Below are 22,309 nucleotides of genomic sequence, written 5' to 3'. Positions count from 1 at the left end.
GGTCTTGATGATATAATGCACTTAAACCCACATACATAAAACTCTGTCATGAGAAAGTTATAAATAAAACTGCAAAAGCCGAATGGACTTCAAAGAAATCTCAAGTTCTTTAAGTGCCAGGATTGGATATAATGTCTTTGGAGGGAGCAAGAAAGGATTACTTTAGAGGTTCATGGATTGTAGAGGATGGACCATGAAAATTCAATTTTGAGACTATTGTGAAAATGTGTATTTCACAAATCACTGCAGATAACTTGATAGCGTTTTGATTTTGGGGGTAGTCCTTCCTCTACCTCCCGGAGTTTCTAGAATTGCCTGTTCTAAGGGATGTCTTGAAATTAACTTTTCAAAGTACCCCACCTCCTACTCACTTCAGTATAAGATCACATGAATTGGGGTAATAGTAATAAATAGGGAATTTTGATTGTACAAACGTACAAGATTTCATCAGAAAATATAGTTCAACTTTTGGCTCTAGTGGGGCCTGTTTTGACTTTAAAAAAAAAAAAAAAAAAAAAGTATTGCTAAATACATGCATTGTCATTGGGGGAGGAAGAATCTAAAGTAGACTAGTACTGCATCAAACTTCATGGAAATCTTGCAAGCAAACTGGGAGCCCATTATTTTGTAGCCTTCATTATACACTCACCACTCAAAACAAACACACTACAGCAAGTGTGTAATTTAAATAATTAAGATTAACCACCACACTTGTTTCTCTGACTAATAGATTGCTTTTTTTTATGCAACTGCCCCAGGCTCAATGGCTTTACTTTGGGTTTTTTTTAAACTCACCAAACCAGTAGGAAACTGGACTGCTGGGGTAGAGTCTGCAGTATTGCACTTTTCTGATGGAAGACCATTTCATGTCATTCTATAATATCTCCTGCTGCTGAGCAAGGAACAGAATACCATTCAGTCCTCAAAGAGCAAAAAAGTTGCTGTGTGTGAACTCTGTATCCCTTGGAGACTCAGTATGTTGATTCAAGGGAGAAAGATCTGGGAGTAAACAAAGGGAATGAGGAATCTAGAGACAGAATCTTGAGGGGCAAAGATAGTTAATCATTGAAGACAGCAGGTGGAAGAGGAAGTAATTATCAAAAAGCAGCAGATAGAGCATAGAGAAGGCATTCCCAAAACTGGAAGAGTAAGAGCAGAACCATGAAATGAGTCCATGAAGGCTGGTGAATTAGGTATGACATGTCAGAAAAACACAGCACACTCTAAGTTTGGAGATAAAATGGAAAAGTACTACTTTGAGTGTGGGTGGTGGTGGAGAGGCAGGTTAGGTCAAAAGATGGCTTACATTGGCTATGTTCAAACTTTCCCTACCTTGGACTACTTATGAACAACTTACCCACAATTTCCTTTTTTCCAGCAACAAATAGTGCATGGCTATATGGAAAAGAGCAGTTACATTTTAAAAATACTATCTCCTTCCACCTTCCATTGCTATGGCTCTCATTGCTCTGAACTTGCCATGTTTTGCAGTAGCTCATCTCATTTAGGTAAAGTCAACCCTACCACATTTGTAGATGAAATGGCTTTAAATCACCCTCTGATTGCAGAGAAGTGGATTTTCTAAGAGGGGCCAAGGGCTCTGGAAATCCAAATCCTGAACTGGGCCACAACTAACAGGTGGCATCCCTATTTGCTGTTTTTCGGATTTGCTCTATGGACCTGTTTGAAATACTGGGCTAGGTGGATAGAAGAGTATGCTGGCAGGCCAAGGTAAGCAGATGAGAGGAAATATCATAGCCTTTCAAGGACCATGCCTCTTTTCAGAAGAACTAGGATTCTTTTCTTTAATAGAATAGATGTACAGCTTCACTTCAAGCAGAAGTATAAATCCATGTGTTGCAGCTGGTTACTAAATGAAGACTTCATCTCTTATCTCTCACTAAACATTAAGCTTTGATTTAATGATTGTTTTAATTGTAAGACTTGTTACTTCACACTCTCCTTACAGATTGCAAGGAAACGGCACAAAGTTATCAATGCTTTCAAGAGCCCCCATGGCCAGACCAGGCCCCCAGCAGCTCTCAAACATATTGGTCTCATGCCTCTCTCGCAGATCAAGAAAGTGCTAGACATCAGGGAGACAGAAGGTCTGTGCTTGGAATGGTGGTGTTGCTAACAAACCCAGTGGTGGAAAGGAGGGGGGAGATAAATAAAACATTGAAGTGTGTGTATATACAATATATTCTAAGAACTAATTATGTGATTACACTCAAACTGACAGCTACAAATGCTAATGTTCTGGCTTGAAACCCCCTAGCAACAAGTTTTTTATTTAAAGACTGTTTGCTTCCTGGCTGATGATCTTGAAAAGGTCACTAAAGACTGTATTGAAAAAGAGCCAGCCAAATGGCAGTGAACCTGCAATTAAAAAAAAAACAAAAACCCAGGGAGCTTTTGTTCTGCTGAGTGCACTTTTGTGTTGCTTGGCCCACTGCTATCTCCGCAAATACAAATCTTCATTTTGAATGTGGTGATGGCGCTGAAGAGGCGCTATCCCTGGCACTTGAGAACAAAGGTTTAACTTGTGTTACCACTTGATCATCATAGTTAGATTAATGTTTCACAGTAGCAACAATTCATACCACATTATTCAAGGCTGTAGCAACAATGCCATCATAAATCTATATTCTGAAGTTTGTAATTGCTGGAAACATTCTCTGCTTAGAAATTAAGATACAATAATGTTTCACTTAAAATGATAGTCTTTACATCAAACTTTTTTTGGCTAGTGTTTGTATGTTTTGAGAGCTTAAGGCACCTCTTCTGAGTAAGTAGTAAGAAGAGGCCACTAGTTTTAATTGCAGTTATTTTTAAAACTGGTATTAATGCATAGTGCTTGTTTTTACTGTAGCCTAATTATTTCATGGACGATACCAGAATAGACTGATAAATTTTAGCCTCTGTGGACTTCTCTACACTAGAAAGATGATCCATTAGTGACGAGGGTAAATGGACTTTTCTGACCAAGTTCTAACTCACATTTCTGCAGCAGTGATGAGCACTGTCTGTCTCCGCTTGTGGCTTAATTGCAACTTAAACTTCCTCCATAATAGAATACCTAGCCCTTCAATGCTGCTTCTCAACGTGCTCTACAAATTAGGGCTGGCGTCACTTCCCTTTGCTCTGCAGATGGAGAAACTGTATCTGCCCGAGGTTGCAGAACTGAAAAGAGAATCCAAGATTTGTGACTGCCAGTTACCCTTGGAGGCAGTATAGTCTAATGGTATGTGTACACCTCTGGATGGCCAGCTGACTTGGGCTAAGGAGCTGTTTTTTATTGTGATGTAGATGCTTGGGCTAGAGCTCAGGCTCTGGGACCCCTCCTTCACCTTGCAGCCTGAGTCTTAACATCTACCCTGCAATTAAACAGTCCCTTAGCCTGAGTCCCGCTGGCGCGAGTCAGCTGACACAGGCCAGCTGCAGGTGTTTAATTGCAGTGTAGAAATACCCTGATAGTCTTCAACTTGAACCAGACTGCTACTTAAACATAGGTTATAAGATTACTTGCTTAAAATCTATTTCTTCAGAATTGTATGAAGGTTGATTGTCCTCTGTTTGAAACAGTGTGAACTGGATGTTTGTCTTCAATTGTAGACTGCCACAAAGCTTTTGCCTTGGTTGTACGGCCACCAACAGAACAGAGCAACTTGTTGTTCAGTTTTCAGATGACAACTGAGGAACCTCCTAAAGAGGATTGGCTGAAGATGCTGTGTCGACATGTAGCTAACACAATTTGTAAAGCAGATGCTGTAAGTTCTCTAGTATTAGGTTATCAATGAAAATATTTCACTGCGAATGTATTTGGATACATAAGTGACTGCTTCCTTGTGGATAATAGGAAGAAACTGGTTAATACTGGACCAATGCTGGTGACATACATGTACTGGCTAAAGCAGAGCATAAAACCAGGCCTTGGCATAGCCACAAACTAACAGAATAAGAAACTTCCCTAGTGATTAAGAGGGCTGCTGAGGCCTTCTCCTTAACCATTAGGTTCTGTAGAACCTAAGTATTTTTAAAATACAAGTGCTAATTCTAATTATTTACGTGAGGGATAAGGAATTGTGATAACAGTCCAAGGTCTGTAGTATACAGACACAATGGGGCAGGTCTAATCTGAGTAGTCTTTTGGGTCTTTCAACAGTATAAGCTGTGCCAGTGCAGTGCTCTCTGCACTGATGCAGCATGCCTAATGACAGGCAATTTTAACTTGGATGTAAAAATTGATTGTATTATCTCTTAGTTTGTTGGTCTGCATAGATAGCCTGATAGAACTGTGGTATGAAATGTCTGGTCTACACTGCCGGCGACAAGAGATATTAAGTTGACAGGAGATACGCAAGTTTATGTTGCCGTACCGCAGCCTCTTCACTGCACTGCGTCGACAGGAGATGTCTTCCGGGCAACACATCCTTACTCCTTTTGGGGGGGATGGGGATGGATTTAATGGCGTTGACCGGAGAGCGCTTCCGGGATCAATTGAACGGGCTCTGGAGACCCACTCAGATCGATCCTGCTGTATCCATTCCCGCAGCCCTGGCAGTGTAGACATACCCTCAGTGAGGCATAGATCCCTAAAGCATCTTTAACCTCAAACTGGCCCATTAAAGGTGTCGGCCGTCTCCCTGCACTCCTTAAGCATCTCCAGACCAGACACCAAAAAAAAAAGTACTAACTTTGAAATACTGAACAAGTACTTAAAATGGTAATAGGGCAGGAACCTTCCAGCTAACGTTTTCTTAATTATTTCCATAATATATATGCTTGTGTCATTCCAATTCCATTGAAGATGCATGCAGTATAACTGGAGTGAGCAGCTGGTTTGAGTTTGATGTCAATGTTCTAAATGCTACTTTATATTTTCACTATACAATCTGTAAATGAATTTTTCTGCTTTAAAGAAACAACTGTTCTCTAAATGAGTCTCATTTTTCTATGTGGACTTTAGTTCAGAAGATTCCCCTTGTGTGCCATTTCTGATCCACTGTCTCACTTTGAAAGTGTGCACTTCTGGAGAAGGGGCATGTCAAACCCGGGTTTGGGCTTTCCCCCCAGCGATGTGATCCTGACAGAAGTCTGTTAGCTTTGTGAAGCCCTCCCAGCCACCCATCTGTCAGTTCCTTTAATTGTCTTTGTCACCACTCAATTCTAATGGGTGTCATAATCTGTATTGCTAATGCTCTCACATTACAGTACTGTAGAAAAGCGCTTGACCTCCCGCTACCCTCCACATGGAGTGTGACACTCTGAAACGCACCTTGTCTGCATGGAAAGATTGTCCATTCCTAACTATCACTTTTGAGAACTGGGTGTAATACAGGCAGCAGCCCCACCACACTTTAAAACAACACATTCAGGATGGAAATGTGCCCCGATCTTTAGCTTGGTTTGAATACTAAATAGAGCTTAAGTTGGAGTCTTTGTACTTTAGGGGTCACAAACTTGCTCCTCTTCTCCATCTGTACCAGGACGCCACACCCTTTCTGAAAAGCCTGTGACAGTGGCATAATTCTACAATGTCTAGCTTTCTCTCATAAATTAAGTAGGTATTTACAAGTCTTCCACATGGTGGCAGTCAAGGCTTTAACTTCAGTTCTGTGTAGTAGCACTATAGTGTCTATGCTCTCATAAGCTCATCTTGAAACTTAACTATATGTGTACAGTCATCTCTGGGTGAGTTGGGAAGTCTGCTTTCCTCTGACTTCACAAAAGATCAATTCATTATCCCTTACATAAATAATTAGTCTAATCTAAAGACTGCTGTGAAGCTACTGGAGTTTAAGAATGCAGAGTATAAAAAATGTATTGGGATGTCAGTGACACTACTTAAACTGGCAAGTAAAACTATAAAAATACTTAAAGCTTTATCCTATCCCATGCACTAGCACCCTGCTCTTAATTATGTAACTGAAGATTCTATATTTTGAATCACTTCATTGATCTTAATCTCTCTTCACTGGAGTAGCTTGGGATCTTCTGAAGCACTTTTTACAAACATAGGCCAAAGGTATAGATTCTTGCTAGCTAAAAAAACCTAAAAGTTAAGATCAGTCTTTGAAGACTATCAGATCTGTCTGTTAGAACAGTGGAGCGGCTTGCCTTGCCATGCCAAGACTCCACTATCTTTATAGTCCTAATGTGTACCCCTTTGTATCAGGTCTGGTTGTTTTAACTATTTCAGATTTGACCCACTTGGTTTGCCTTGATCCACCCTGATTTTGAAAATGGTGCTAAGTTTTCTTGCAGGAGACTGTTCTAGTAGCTAGCTTCACTTAATTAAGTAAATCCAAACAGCAGCTGCAAGGCTAATTACAGCTGCTGGTGGTTTTGTGGACCTGTTCTTATGGTTATGCCTGTCTGCAGGAAAACCTCATTTACACCACTGACCCTGATTCAATTGACATAAATACAAAAGATGTGGACAGTACATTGAGCAGGGCATCCAGAGCAATAAAGAAAACATCAAAAAAGGTAAGAGTTAATGCCTTACTTATTACGTAATCACCTGGCATGTGAGCCTGCAGAGGCCTGGTCTACACTGGTGTGCGAGATATGCTAGATACATAACATAACTAGCATATTTCACGTTGACGTACTTATGTCTACGCAGCATGGCGTCTTCATGACGCTACGTTGACAAGGGAGCATCTTCCATTAATGCTGCCTTTCGAGGAAGTAGATTAATTCCGTTGACAGGAGAGCACTCTCCCATTGACCGAGCGCATCTACACAGCCCCATTCAGTCGATGCCACTGCATCAACGCCTGCCGCAGCAGTGTAGACATGCCCTTAGTCCCACTAAAACCTACTAGTGCCAATCTAGTCAAGAAATTGTATTTTGGTATTTCTGCCAATGCTACAAAATGTAGGTATATATGTGAGGTGGGTGGGTGGTGGGGGTTTAATTACAGGAGTGTAAATATATCCAAAATATTTCTGTTGGCTTAACTTTCATACAGTAAAAGAAATTCCATGAGATCAGTTGTGCTGCAGAGTTGCAATGTGGCTGTTCTGTGACCTGTGTAAAATGAAGTTTGTCTTAATTCAAATCATGGTATCCAGACCACAAGTTGCATTCAGCTGAGGGAGCAGGGATTGAAAAGATCGCACGCACAGGCTGACTACTAAAACAGAGCTCTATGATGTTGTATAGAAAGCACTTTAGGACATGGTCTCTCATTCTAAGATCTGTAGAACAGAGGTTCCCAAACGTTTCTTACTGTGTACCCCTACCCTTTTCATCAGTGATATTTTGTGTTCTTCTTAATACTACCTGTTTCCAGCCATCTGTCCATATATCACAATGATGTACTGATATAGTGCGATGTATACAAGTGAAAAAAATAACCCTGACTAAATTCTGAGCTCAGTTAGACTGGACAATTGCTAGGCAGCTGAACTCGCACTGCATGGTGATTGGAGGTGCGGGCTCTGTATGTCAGTGTCAGTGTGTCAGTGTTCTCGTTTGGCATATCTTGAAGTAAATTAATTACCGCATTTTATATAACAAATTCCCACAGAGTTTTAAAGCTTTGTCTGAGTAGCCTATTATAAAAATTCAATAAATAAAATAATTTAATAAATCCACCATTACACAATTTCTTCTGCATACCCCCCAGAGATGTCTCACGTAGTCCTGGGGGTACACGTACCCAGTTGGGGAACCCCTGCTCTAGAGTGTTAAGGTAATTTCACAGCAAGTCCAAAAAGTGAATGCATGTTAGATGCTTATGTTCTCTCACTGAGATTTAATATATGTAACAACTTTTGTCAAACTCTGCAGGTTACAAGAGCATTCTCTTTCTCCAAAACACCAAAGAGAGCTCTTCGAAGGGCTTTAATGGCACACGGTACAGTAGAAGGAAGGAGTCCCTGTTCAGCAAGTGTGAGTTATTTAGGCAGCCGTCTCACCAGTACATCATCACTAGCAGTAAGTGATTTGGCTGTACAGTCCAAATGGCATAACCTTCATTTTGATAAAGCTGACTATTTATTTTGGTGCACAGAGATTATTCTTACATGGCAAACTCTTACTGAACAATGTCCACAATGCATATGCAACACTTGTCTATGCTTTTTAAAAAAAATCCATTTATATTCTGGTCAGTAAAGTCACTTAACAGGGATTGCTGTTTGCCAGAAGCTGGGAATGGTCGACTGGATAGATCACTTGATGATGACCTGTTCTGTTCATTCCCTTTGAAGCACCTGGCATTTGCGACTGTTGGAAGACAGGATGTTGAGCTAGATGGACCATTGGTCTGATCCATTATGGCCGTTCTTATATTCTTAAAATGTCCTAGCAATTTGTAAAATGCGGAGAAATCTGCTCTACCAATAGGAAATAAGGAGTTAGACTTCACTATGCAGATTCCAAAAAGTGACCAGCTTTTAAGAGTGAACATGCTCTCTCGTGGCAAGATGAGAAACTCAGAGCACAACTGGGAAGTGAAATCATTTTTGAAACTATCCTAGGACAAAGTATACAGCTGGTTTGTATAACTTTGAATGAATGATGCATGGCTAAATTGCCCATAAAAACAGACATCTTGTGCTGTCTTACCTCATTAAATTCCATCTTCATGTACTCTAAATTGGGGGAGGGAGGTTGCAGACAGATTGGACCAATAAGCTACAGCACAAAAACCCCTGGAAAGGATAGTTTTTGTGTCATAGATTTGGGGAGGGGAGAGGGGACTTCAGTCTTCAGTGTCTAAAACAATAACATATAGTGCCATTCTTTTTCTTTGCTGTAGTTTAAGAACTATAGCAGCAGAGACCCAAGTTGGCAGCACAACTGACTATAACAGAGAAGTCTTGGTGGGAATGAAAATAACTACATTTTGAGTAAATTGTATGCTAGAACACCTGCTCATAGATCTGTAACTTGTTGAAAGAATTTCCTTGTAACTCTCATTGTGTCTTTTTCCTATAGTTGCCTCTGGAATAGAGGTAATGTGCACTCTGAAGGCCCACTGATAATCAGCCCAATCAAAGTATAGCTTCACTCTACTGCTTGAGTTAAGGATGGCAGCATATGAACTAGCATTCTGAATCAGAGCAAGGTCCACTGAATCTAGTATCCTGTCTCTAACAGTAGCCAGAAATAACTGCTTCAGAGGAAACTGCTAGAAATTCTGTGTAAGATAACTAAGGATTAACTTGCCCTCAAGGATTGTTGCATCCTAGTTCCCTTGAGTTAGAGATTGGAGTTATGCAGTGAGCATCCCCCTTCCAAAAAATCATTTTTTATTTATTTTTTTTAAATTCCTTCCCCCCCCCATTTTAATCTCTAAATTAATTAATCTCTAAATCCTTCGGGGTCTGTCCCTCTTGGTCAGTGTTATGCCAGTCCTGGATCAGGTGAAAGTGACTTTTTCCACTGTTACGGTGATCACTTCATACTGCTCTTTCTGTGTTAGTCAGGGTCTCATAGTAGAATTAAATTAGTATATGCAACTTCCCCCAGAAGGTAAGGCTACTCTGGACTTGCTACTTGTGTAGAGATTTGCATTGATTACCACAATGGTCTTAGTTTCTGCAGGAAACCCTCTAATTCCTAATGGGATTGTGTTCTGGATCATAGTTCTTGAATCAACTTTACAAGTGTTGTATGTAACTTAATTGTCTGAAATTTTATTTTGTATATTGCTATGACAGATAATATAGACACCTGGGATACCCAGAGTATTGGTCAAAGCCGTACTTCATGTAGGCATTGCCATGGCCTAATACACAATAGCACTGATATATACATAATGTATATCCAAGAGCATCATTGGTATGGGGGAAAAAGACTTGTGAATTTGTCGTTACTTCAATTTAAGGCCATGAATACAATCTCCACTAGAGCAAAGTACTGCAGAAAGAGTACTGATCTTGCTTGTATGCATTATTGAACCTGTGGTATGATCTCACTGATGTTCCTACAAAATTAATCTCTTGAAGACATTGAGTAAGTTTTAAAATTCGCAGAATACAAGAGCCCCCTAAGCTTCTTACAAAAGGTTCAAAGGAATTGTTTAGGTGAAGTGGTTTGTCTAGATAATACCTTGGCCATAGGTATGTACAACTTTAATGAAAAAAGAGAAATGGCACTGGAAATAAGGTGTAATAAGAGTAACCATTGAATTTATGCAATGCCTGCACTAACTCTTCACCCCCCTCCTATTTGTAGATTGCTCGTTCCTCTTCTACATACAGCCTAAATGGATCTGTCAAACATGTCGTTAGTGTTCAGCGCTCCAATTCAGTTGATGGGAGCTCTCAAAGTTCCAGGTCTCAACCCATGCTTTGTCCCGACTCTCCAACTAGCCGCCCTTCATGTGCCAGAGAAGGAAAATCTTCCTCCAGCCCTGAAAGCTTATATGGCCACTCTTCGGCTAGACCGTGTCCCATGCCTGTCATTACTACCACTTGTGATGTAGGAGATAACTGGAGTGGTGTTCCGAACATTTCAGTCGTCAAACCCTGATCTTTAATGCCCACGTTGCATAAAGTGAGCTTCCCAACAATTCTTATATTTAGCACTAATGGAGATGAAATGGCAGAATTACTAAAAGATACAGAATCTGTCAAACATTTCTAATGGGTGCTGGGTTTTTCTTGGTCTTTCTTGGTGTACAGCTCAGCTACCTTTAGGCTACTTAATATTTCTTCTGTTAATTAGTTTTGGTCTGAAATTGGGAATTTAAATTCTTTGGAAATGGAATTGACATTACTGATAACGAGGGGTTTTGGATTTCTTTCCAAGTTTTCTAACCATGTTCGCTCTACAACAGCACTGAAGTGCCTCTTTATATTTATACAGTCACTAAGTATGGGAGAGTCTTCATTCTGAAGTCTAAAATTTCACAGATCAGATTCCAGATTCAGCATAGTCTATTGCCTCTGATTGCAAATACAGAAGACTTCTCACAACAGCTGTACTCTAGATTTTCATGAGTTTTAATCCGTGAGTTATGCAATTGTCATCCTATGTTAAATACCTCCATAAGAACATGCTTCTCTTTAGTTCAACAACTGAAGCATAACTATAGTACAATCACCTGTTATTACTTCCACCACGTGAAATTAAACTAAGGTTGTAAAGAAAAACATTTTAGCTCTTAAAGCAGCTCTTACAATTAACCTTAAAGTAAAACAAATATAAACTTTTGATGAACGACAAACTGCTAAGCCTGCAGATCACCACAAAATCCACATTGATGATCAGTTTCACTGCGACTTGTTCACAACATCAGAAAGTAGCAAACCTGTCTAGTTTTGCAGTCACATACAGGCATACATAGGCTAAGACTATTCAGTAATCAACTATCAAAATTAAGTTACAACATTTTTTGCCTTTTTTATACCTGCGTCTCTGCAGGGGTAAAATCAGTAGTTTTTGAGGAGGCTAGAAAATACGGTAAGAGCAGAACAAGTTTAAGTTGTTATGTAGCCATGGGACGCTCCTCTTAATCTTTCGAGGTTTGATAATATAGCAAACTGTCTTATAACATGTTTTGTGTTAGAAAACTTGGAAGAGATACTACACTGTTGTAAAAGCATGAACTGCACAAGGATGTGGGTTAGAAATATTTGCTTGATCAAGAGAACTCTTCAGACAGTCTCCTAGTACTGTGCATACCTCTCAACAGTCTTGTTATGGGGGAAATCTTCATTTTTATTTATTTAACCATGTGTCTTACCAACCAAGTTTGTTATCCAAAACGTAGAAATGCTGAATGCTTAAAATAGGGATTAGGAGACTACCTATATTGAAGAAACTGAACCCACTGTGTCCCCCTTACTTTGAGTCCTTGAAATGTTGAGCGGTATGACTACAACACTGAGACTGATACCTTGATCATATTAACAAATGCCTTTTTTGTTTTTTTGACCTAACAGGGTATCCCTTCTCCTTCGTTGGTCAACCTTTCCTCAGTGTTTGAAAAGAGGAGTCACACCTTAAGTCGATCAACAACTCACTTAATATGAAGTAGGACTACTATAAATGGACTACTGTACTGAAATGACTGACAAGCAACTGTCTATTCAGATGCCCTATTACTGACATTAATGGTACTTCAGTTACTGTCACCTAGTGACAATTAGCAAGATGTTAGGTAACATTATGTTAATCAGTAGTGACTGTTTGACTTGTACTGAAGCAGATCAGTTAGTCAACCAAACAAGTGAAAAACTTGATCTTGGTTTAGATATAATGTATTCCTTTGCACAAGCCCATTTCCTCACCAGTGTAATGTAAACATTTTTTTTCAGCAAACTATCCCCTTCTTGCAATAAATTGTTTTGGTGTCAAATGCTGAAATTAAGAAGTCTCTGACTTGAGCCATCCACTGGACTGAAGGTTCTTCAGTTGTTAATCTAGAAGAGATTGCTTAACTTCATCAGTTGGCTTTGTACTCCTTATCTTAAAAACCTGAGGCATGGACCATTGACTAAACTGAAATAGTCTGCTTAAGATATGCCCTTTAAAGTATGACAGTTGACCTGTTATACAGCTGCTTTTTCTGAAAATTCTAGAAGATCTAGCTTATTAGTGCATGAACATGCCTTTTGAGCGGTCTATGCATATGGTCCATGTATATGGTCCTTCACATTTTCTATGCATCCTTTTCTAGTACAAAGTTCTGGGTGATAGATGTGTGTATTTGACCAATATATCCAAATCCTATGACTAGCTTAACCACCAACTTGGTCTAATAGGGAATTAAAACTAACACACTTGTGATGTGGAAGTCCAATGAAAGAAATCACTGTACTTAAATTGTATTTATAGCCTTTGTGTTGAGACTTTTTAAAGCTGTCTCCAGAACCTTGTTTAACTACATTTTTATATATAGCTTGTTCATATAAAGCTGAAATTGTGGACCTGGTTTCAATGTCTAACTCTGATATTTTTACTTAGTCTTTTGATGTATACTTTCCAAAACCTTTTCCTACATCTGTGCTGTACTTAGTCTTGGTTTTTTGAAAGCTGTACATTTTAGAATAATCACACTTTCAATCTGTATTATCGAACACTGTCTCAGGAATTGTCCAGATGTGTGTGTGTGTCTAAACTTCACTTTCAACCAATTGTCTGTGTCGTGGGTGGCATTTCCAACTTACAACTCTTTAACCACAAAATGCTATCTTTTCTGTTATATGTAATTAGTGCTGCTTTTGAAGATGTGAGATGGCCTCTTACTTCTGTATTTTTAAGATAGATTTTTGCCAATATAAATCATGTAAATAAATTGTTTAAAACAACATTGCTTACTGTTCTACTAAGCAGGCTTTTCAGGGAAGTCTGATCAGTCTGTGTGTCAAGTGAGTGTTACTGCAACAGGAGCTAATCTAGAAGCTTGTATTGTGAATCAGAGCAATATAGGGGGAGCCTACTATATAGCCTACTATATAGCCTTGGTGAGAGCTGACACCTGGTCTATCAGCACGTCAAAGGCAAATCAAGAGACAAGGTCACAGGACATTTATGTATAGATCTGCCTGGGTTAGAGATGACTAACTGTTCTCATGCAGTTTGTCATAAGAATGCTTTGATAGAATTACTGCTTTGTATTGTATATTTGCATATCTACGTCTGTATGTGGCTATAGCAAATGCTATCAATATAGTCTGCTATATTTCTCAGCTGTGGTGACATTAGTCATTGACTTATAAAATGTGAGAAGCCCCAAATTGATCCTAATTAATAGGGATCCAATGTACCAATGAAAATAAAAGCAAAGGCACACTGACTGGCTCAGTTAGTTCTACCAGTCCCTTAACCCAAAAATTATATGAATAATGTTCAGTAAACCAGTTAAGTTTTTTTGTTTGTTTGTTTTTTTCCTGGCTTTCTTTAGCAAAGTCTCTTATATTTTGTGAAGGCGAGAGTCCAAATAAAACAAGTTGGGTACTCTGTAGGTTCAAACCTGAAATGGAACTAGGCTAAAGCGTAACTAATCCTCCACCAGCAGAGACCAAAACTTTGCCAATCTTTGCACTCTACTTGGTCCTCTTGTAACTGCAGTCTGTTGACTTATCCTGGATCAGCATGGTCCATTACTCTGTAATTTGGCTATGGAATCTAGCCACTGGCTGCAGAATTACGGCCTACTATAGAGTGCATCACTTTTTTTTTTTTTTTAAATCTCATTCTAGCAATGACCACAAATCAAGTTAAGAGATGACTACCACTGGTGATACTGAAGTGGGTGGACATGACCTATTTTGAGGTGCTCATGAGACTTGTTTTATAGTGGGTCTGTGCCAAAAACGGGAAATGAAGCAGTTATGTAATAGGAAGAGTTTCCTACCACTCCAAAGAGACAAAGGGAAAAACCAGTTTAACCTAGTTTGTCTAACTTCTTTAACAGAAACAGTAAGTTTAACTAAAAATTGGGTAATTGAGAAGTGAACCTTGTCACAAACAATAGTATTGTGGAATTCTATAGACTCAGAACGTATTTAAACGTATTTAAACGTATTTAAATTATACAGAGCTGAGAATTTTCTAGTGAGCGTGTAGTAATCCAGCAACCACCCAGAAATTGGTGGTGAGAAAATGTCTATAGTTCCCAATTATAGTCTTCAACATTAAAAAAAAAAAAAAAAAAATTCTGGGTTTGTTTCAAGTTTTTTGTGTAGTTGGCCAACCCTGTGAAACTAAAAGTAGCCTGGATTCTTTCATATCCTTAGATGTCTTTGTTCTTTATCCAGTTACTGTCAAGAGTTGGCTGATCAGGCCTTAAAGTTTCATGGCTTTGCTAAATTAATCAGGTTTTAATGCTTGTGAGAATAGAGCTGCAAAAAATCAAATTATTTGACCTGAGAAAATCACCACTGAATTTTCAAATCTTTTTGTGTGAATTCCTTTAGATTCCGTTTCAAGAAACTTCTTATACTTCAATGTACGTAGGAACTTCTAGTTAGAACTGTAAGTTTCTAGGTCTTAAGGGTGGGCCATGAATCACTTGGTCTTTGGCTAACTGGTACTGCCTCTTCAATTTTCCAACTGCTAAATAGCATTAAAGACAACTTTTGAAAATGTATTAATATTCTAATTTTACTTTTCCATGGAAGCAGTTGTTACACAGACTTAGTGATTGCAAATAAGACCAGGTGCTTCATGGGATTGTAAATAGGAAGCATCAGGAGACTAGGATCAAATGACAGTAGAGACTAACAGATATTAAGGCCTTGTGCCCCATTTCCCTGAATTGGAGAATGGTCTTAAAAACAAATCAGTCAGGCAAGGTACTTAGTGGATGTTGGAACTTAAAATTTGGTTCTGGAAAGCTAAACTTTCATTTCAGATTGTGTAGTGCTGGCCCAAGGGTGTGTTGTTTCCACATTGAAGTGAAGGTAAAAGGCTACTAGAAAACTCTGAAAGAACTGCAGTAAATAGCTTAAGTGATGGTGGTTTTGTTTTGTGTCAAGTATAAAACCTAGAAGTCGGGGCCCATCTTTTCTTTTTTGGTGGCTTGTCTTGTTTGCTTTTTTCCTTATTGTTTTACTCCATTATTTGGCACAAATGGGTAGCAAGACTATTACACCTCAGGCTGTTTCACAGGCTTTAGCATAACCAGTCTTCAGTTGATTTCTGCTTGCTCATTTCATGCACGGTGTGCTAGTTCCTAACACTGAAGATTTCCCCTCTTACCCAACCAGTTGGATTCTCCTGTCTAGCTTCTGATGCGAAGCAGACTCTCTGCATAAGTCAGGAAAGTGCTTTAGGCAATCTCTGTAGCTGATAATGGACACCTAGCGTACTAAATGGACCATAAAGAGGACACTTTTTCTTTTCCCTTCTGGCTGGTCTTGTCTCCTCTGCTTGCCTGTCTGAATTTGGCTGGAGCAGAGCTTTCAAACTGCAACCTTTGGGGGGAGGGGAATTTGAGAACATTCTGATTTGTAATGTTTAACAATCCATCATTCAACAAGGTTAAGGAACAAAGCTGATAACTTGCACTTGTTCATGTACATATCTTCAAATAGGGGACTAACATGTGGCTTAGAAATTAATGCTTAAAATAGTTTAAAAGAACCTAGTTTCAACACTAGTTTTGGGCTGCAAGGAAAACATCAAATCCATTAACTAAACAGAGGCATTTTAATATTCCTTTCCTTGCCAGACAGGGTAGAGTCTTATCTTTCAGATTCAGTTCTTGCTAGCTTTGTCCAGACCTTTTTCTTCAAAGTTAGACTACTGCTATATGCAATATCTGAGAGGCTGCATCTTAAATTGATTTGGAGGTTGGAATTGGTGCAGAAAGTAACCACTTTTTTGTTTAAATGCGATGTTTTATAGAGAACACAGGACAACTATGCTCTGATTTTAAAAAAGGTGCAAGAAGTCCCTATCATCAACCATATTGGGGGCAGTGAATGTGTGAGGTTGTAAAATTCTTCAGTGGGCTTTCTCACACATAGGATGTGGAAGGAAAGTTTGTTTGGAAAACTCCTGATTTGAGAATTTAGGAAGTAAATAATACTACTATCCAAATGAGGCTATTGGTTAGTCGTTCTAAGACAAAGACCCAGTTTAACAGTAAATGACAGTTGCAGGTCAAGGCTTGCAAATTCTACTTCAAACAGTCACTCACCTTCTGTAATACTTCTGCACCAAGATGGAAAGCTGGTAAGAAGGGAGGGTTGAGCTATAATCACAAAATTAGAATTACAAGCCAGGTGCTGCAGCCTGTTTATCTACTCAGAATATCAAATCTCACATTTTTGGACTTTAACATACTGGTTCATTGCATTCTATTATGTTGCCATGTTTTTTAAAAATATTTTCAACTTTCAGGCTTAATCTTTCTTCCTCTGTTAAGAGGCAAGGAATCACTGGTGTATTCTCAAGAAACAAGGCCGTCTCCCTTCATTGCCAGTGCATGTGGCTGGTGCAACCATTGTTGGATTTTATAAGTTGTGTTGTAAAAAGTAAAATGAAAACCCTGAAATTCTTGCACAGAGATAAACTGTGTATTCAGTGTGGTAAAAGAGGCCAAACAAATATCCTCTGCCCTCAGGAAGTTTGGGAAATGGACACGTGCTTAATTCCTCATTTTGTATTTCACTGCTACCAATGATATAAGCGCTAGTGTAGACTATGTGCAGACGTTTCTACCACCCTCACTGTTATCAGAGTGTAGCTCTACTGTTGCTGAAGGCAATGAAAAAAATTCCTGTTACTGACATACCCATTCCCCCAAAGACTTTTTCTTGACATTTAATTACTAGTTTAAATCTCTTTAATATTTTCAAATGGAGGCTATCATTCCGTTCATGTCAACGGGCCAAAGATTCTATTAAGAAGAAGGGGAAGAGTGGGGATAATGTTTCCCTTTTTTTTTTGACCTTACTCCCTGACATAAAATAGTGTAACTAGGCTAATCTGCCACAGATGGCAGGGATGAATTTAACAATTAGTTAAAGAGGTTTTGCAGCAGGGTTGCACAAGGGCTGAGCCGTTGGCTCCCTGGTCAAATGAGGTACTAAAGTGCAGAGAATGCACTCTGTGACATCATGCGCTGCTTTGTGACTGCTTGTAAAGTGACAGACTTGAACCGCAGTTAATTCAGAGCATGTTTGTTCTCTGAGTTGCTAAGAGTACCTGCTAAGAGTTCTCTGAGTTGCTAAGAGTATAAATCTCACGCTAGTGTCAAAAGCTCTTATTCTGCTTCTAATATTGCCCCTACGAGAGCCAGAAGTTGATAGGGAATGGGGAGATAAGAAAGAGGAGAGAGTTGTTTGTGTGGTTTTTTTTTTTTAAAGGTAGAATAGATGGGTTAAAATACTAGAGATTTACACAGACCCACAATAGATTAATTGTATAACTGACAAAGCTCATCAGTTTCATAGATTAATATGGCTCTGCTGTTTCACTAAATGCAAAACAGTGCCCAAACCCACAAACGGACTAGTAGTTGTGTTATGGTAGTAGTTAGAGATCCAAATTCCATTGTGCTAGGCATCACCCAACCACAGGAAAAAATGTTCCCTCACCCAAAGATCCAAGGTTAGACTCAACGTGCGGCTGTAACAAACACAATACAATACTGTCAGACAATGAACAGGGCACTTGAGGAAAACGTTCAAGGAGGCCAACACGATGATACAGAGCATTGGGAAGGATTACGTGAGTAATAGTCATCAATAAATGATACTACCTAGCTTTTCAGTCAGTCAGCCATCAATCCTTTCCCTGCTCCTGGCAGGGACCAGGTCAAACTGTCCTAATATCCAGTACATTTTGCACTGTTTGATCAAAGAGCACATTCTGTCTGATTGACCCAGTTAGGGGAAACCATTTGGGAAAATAGCAGGAGGGGACAAAAAACCTCTGTTGAATGCGCCAAAAGTACTACTATCAGCACCCATAGTAGAAAGGGGCAGGACTGGAAAAAGTCACATTGGCTGTCCTCTGAGAGGGTTGATAGCTGACAGAACTAGCAACCCTTCATTCCACTTGGCCCAGCAGGTGGAGAGATGGAGGTCTGCCTTGTTCACTGACTAGTCCACAAGGTATTCCTGCTCCTGGAGGAATGGATGAAAGGGGTAGCTCCCACTGGAAAGAACCTCAAACTACTGTAGCAAAGCCCCGGTCTACACTGGAAAATTAGGTTGGTTTAATTATGTCAGTCAGGGCTGTGAAAAATCCATGCTTTGAGCAGCCCGGTTAAACCAACTTAAATCCCTGTGTAGATACTGTTAGGTTGATAAAAGAATTCTTCTGTCAACTTAGCTACCACACGGTGGTTTACCTACGCTGCTGGGAGAATCCCTCCCTTTGGCACAGGTAGTGTCTACACTGGAGCATTTTAAGTGTAGACAAGCCCTAAGATTTTAGTATATTCACTGCTGCAACCGTCTCACCACAAAAAATAATCGTTTAGTCTCTTAGCTGTATGGTATCCTGTAGCACACCGGATAATTAATAGTTACTTATCTTTATACTACTTTGTTCCTGCTCCAAAGAGCTTAAAGCTATTTTCGTTCAGTCACTAGTACAAGGTTGTTCATGGAGCTCTTAGATGCACCCCCATATTACAAATAACATGACTCTCTGCTGGTAATTTGTAAACTTGTTTCTCTTCAAATGTAGTTTAAAAAAAATCATTCAGGTTTCAGCCTCAGTAGTATACAGGAATGCCCTCAAACTTTTCTAGGGGACAGGTGTCAGTGTGAAAAGAACAGTAGCAGCCAGGGTCCAAGCATCATTTTTGGGGCCCACTACAAACTTGTAACATGGGCCCCCTCTCACACACATACCACAATCCCTCATCCCATACATACAATCTCATGATCTGGACCGGGCCCCAGAAAAATGTACCCCGCCCCCATGTGGGGGTCCTGGTAGCAGCAGGCACTTTTTAAAGCCTGCTTCATTTTCACTTATGACTTGGCAAAAGAGTAGGCCAGTGAATATTCAGCATGCAAGGGATGGTTCAGCTTTCCCTAAGTGAAAGCAATCTCAAGATGACTTATAGAAAATAAAGAACATGTTCCATAAACTCAGCAATCTATCTTGTCAGGGGATGTACAAAATTAGAAACTCTTAAAGAATTGGAGATTAAGCTGACTTGTACTGGCAGTTATCGGAAAATAACTGTAAATGGAAGACATTTTATCTATTTGGGCTAATTCCTGCTCCTGTTGAAGCCTGCAGTCATTTTGCCACTGATTCAATGGGGCTAGGATTTAGATTTTTGTAATAGTGGACAGGAACATCCATCTTCACCCATTGTTTCAAACCAGGTCTGAGGAAAGGCAATAACAATCTCTTCAGCAAAGGATTCCTACTCAGTTGGTTTATTTTAGGTGGGGACGTAACTTTTCTCAGTACCCTGAGCAGCTGTTCCACCCACACTTACCACCTGCACTACTATATAGTTGCATAACTACTGTCAGGGTGAAGCCACACGCTTCTCTCTCAGTGAGAGTGTATATGTCTTTCAAATCCCAGGTCCCATGGCAGAAGGACAGAAATCCCAGTGCTGTGGTGCCATTACTGTACTATTGCGCTGCTAAAAGACTTTTTTTTTAAAATGTTAAATGTGCTGCCGTTTCAGCAGCAGACCAAGAAAACTATAGGTCCCTTTTGCTAACAGCCTTCTCCCTGGTTTAAAGCTATCATTCCTGTAGATCAGTTAATGAATTAACAAAATACGCTGGCCATGCTTACACTAAAGAGATTTGTTATAATAAAAGTTATGGTTGTGCCCAGAGGTCTTTTCTGTGATCAGTGCCCCAAAAAGTTTGCATTGTAAATAGCGAAGACAGACAAAAAATAGAAGAAGTATTATTGCTCCTGTTTTACAGATGGGAAACTAAAGCACAGGGGGAGGAGATGACATTCTCCAGGTGTCCCAGGAAGTCTGGGCTGGAGCTAGGATTTGAACCCTTTCCTCCTGAGTCTGCCCGGTGCCTGAATTGCAAGAGCACCCTTCCTTACATCAAATGTGTGCTCAAAGGTTCCAGCCACGCATAAACCTATTCCTATTTGAATTCAGAGCTCACTGTTAGAAATAAACATACTTTCACTGCAAGCTATTAAAGCATTTATGGACTAAGATGATTCATCTTTCACAATTCTTTGTTTGAAGAGAAAAAGTGGAGCGATTGAAACTGCTTGAGAGCACCTGCTTTTGAATCTGGTGCAGAGTGGACTGCTTGACCTGTGTTTTTCAGTAAAATAGCTGCTATTTCACACTGTTTTCTTGTTACTATTTTTGAAACTGATGTTTACATCTAAAAGCCAGACATCAGCTGAAGACAAAATAAAGGCTCACTACAGCGTTTAAAACCCTCCCCAAAACAAAGCAGTTCCCAGCTAGATATGTTGGCCAACTCTACACAGCAGCTGTTGGAGAGGTGAAGTAAATTGATGTTCAAATTCTTTGCCTTGGGACTGGTTTTAAGTGCAGAATCAGAAAACTTCTCTACCATTTTGATAGGGGCCAAAATGGAAATCAGAATGCCACAAAAACAAACTAAACATCTAACACTAGAGATTTAACACTTGCAGACATTAGGCAAACACAGTTTTTAGATAAGAACATTAGCGCCATTAAGGGCTGGGTTTTCAGTTGCCACAGAATACATTAACAGACCATGTGCAAATACAACTGAACATTTGTTTGTGCAAAGTAGATAGGCGCACAATTATCTACTGTGTGTGCAAAAGCCTTTGTGCTCTTTTAGTGCCTTTAATTGTCTGATCCCAGCAGTAATTAATTAAACCAAGCAATGTTCCAATAAGGGGTATGTATAACCACACATGCAGTCACTGCTAATAATATAGGAATAATGACAGAGAGATTTTTTTAATTATTGTATAAAGAGGGGAACGGGATCTATGATGAAGAAAGAGGAGTCTGATAATATAGTAGTGAAAAGTATAAGGTGTGAGGTATTCTCATATTTTGATTGTAGATAGGAAATATGGGAGGCTGTATACCTATGATCTACATATGTGAACTGCGAGATAAGAAAGGATTATCTGCAGTGTGCGCTAAGCAATAGGGTAGAAGAGGCTAAACAGTGACCTATATGTGCTAGATTGGACTGGTCTAATTGAACACTAAAGCTGTATTGACATTCCTCAAAATTTCAGTGAAATGTTTTCATGATCATTTATTTATTTATTTTTGTGAAAAAAGTTCACAATTTTTCACTTCTCTTTTCCCACTTTCAACAAAATGATCAATGGCGATGAGTCCATTTTGTGGACTGGAGTAGAAATGTAAATGGGATAGGATAAAGTGGGTAAAGGGAACAATGGTTGTGATACAGAGACTGAATTAATGGTGGTGGGTAACCCACGACTGAAATCTCTCGTCTTTCAGAATACCTACAGCTAATAATGCAAAAAGTATTTTGCTAGATGTGGTGGGGCAGGATCTGCCTTTTGCCCTAATGCCAGTGATATGTGAATCCTTTGCTCCTGAGGCTGCTGGGATTGGGAGCTCTGTGGATGCAGCATGTGTCCCCCTTTTGGAGAAGTAATATCTTGTGCCAGTCTTAGTAATTCATAAACTTGCCCCAATTCATGAGCCTTGGCAAATGCTCGGGATGGAATAAATGGGCTCAGGAGGGCGGCTGCATTCTACTTTTGTGGGCTGGAGAAAAGTTTGATTCTCTCTGAGGTCTTGGAAGGTGGTTTGTGGGTGATCATTTCCCTCCTCACCTCACATAAAAAGCACAGTATTGCTCTGTTTAGAGAATGTTCTAAATTGGGGTTGACTAGAATATAAATCCTGTTACCTGTGCTCTTGGAGGATTTGTTTTGTGTACA

General features: G+C 39.5%; 1 protein-coding gene across 3 annotated transcripts in view; it reads left to right on the top strand.

Moving 5' to 3' along the window:
- The window catches only part of ECT2 (epithelial cell transforming 2), a 55,430-nt gene extending 42,152 nt beyond the window's left edge, over positions 1-13,278 (top strand). For all 3 annotated transcript variants that reach the window (XM_067536518.1, XM_067536519.1, XM_067536520.1), the window contains 6 exons: positions 1,970-2,108; positions 3,616-3,770; positions 6,385-6,492; positions 7,805-7,951; positions 10,199-10,519; positions 11,911-13,278. In XM_067536518.1, coding sequence (XP_067392619.1) covers positions 1,970-2,108; positions 3,616-3,770; positions 6,385-6,492; positions 7,805-7,951; positions 10,199-10,495 — 846 coding nt within the window. In that variant the 3' untranslated portion in view covers positions 10,496-10,519; positions 11,911-13,278. The remainder of the gene's footprint in view (positions 1-1,969; positions 2,109-3,615; positions 3,771-6,384; positions 6,493-7,804; positions 7,952-10,198; positions 10,520-11,910) is intronic.
- Positions 13,279-22,309: the final 9,031 nt, after the last annotated feature.

The sequence above is a fragment of the Emydura macquarii genome, unplaced genomic scaffold (genome assembly GCF_026122565.2).
Source record: "Emydura macquarii macquarii isolate MOO-44397 ecotype Brisbane River unplaced genomic scaffold, CSIRO-AGI_Emac_v2 contig_3603, whole genome shotgun sequence".
NCBI lineage: Eukaryota > Metazoa > Chordata > Testudines > Chelidae > Emydura > Emydura macquarii.
Note: the sequence above shows the minus strand (reverse complement) of the source record. Positions and strands in the feature narration are given on the sequence as shown.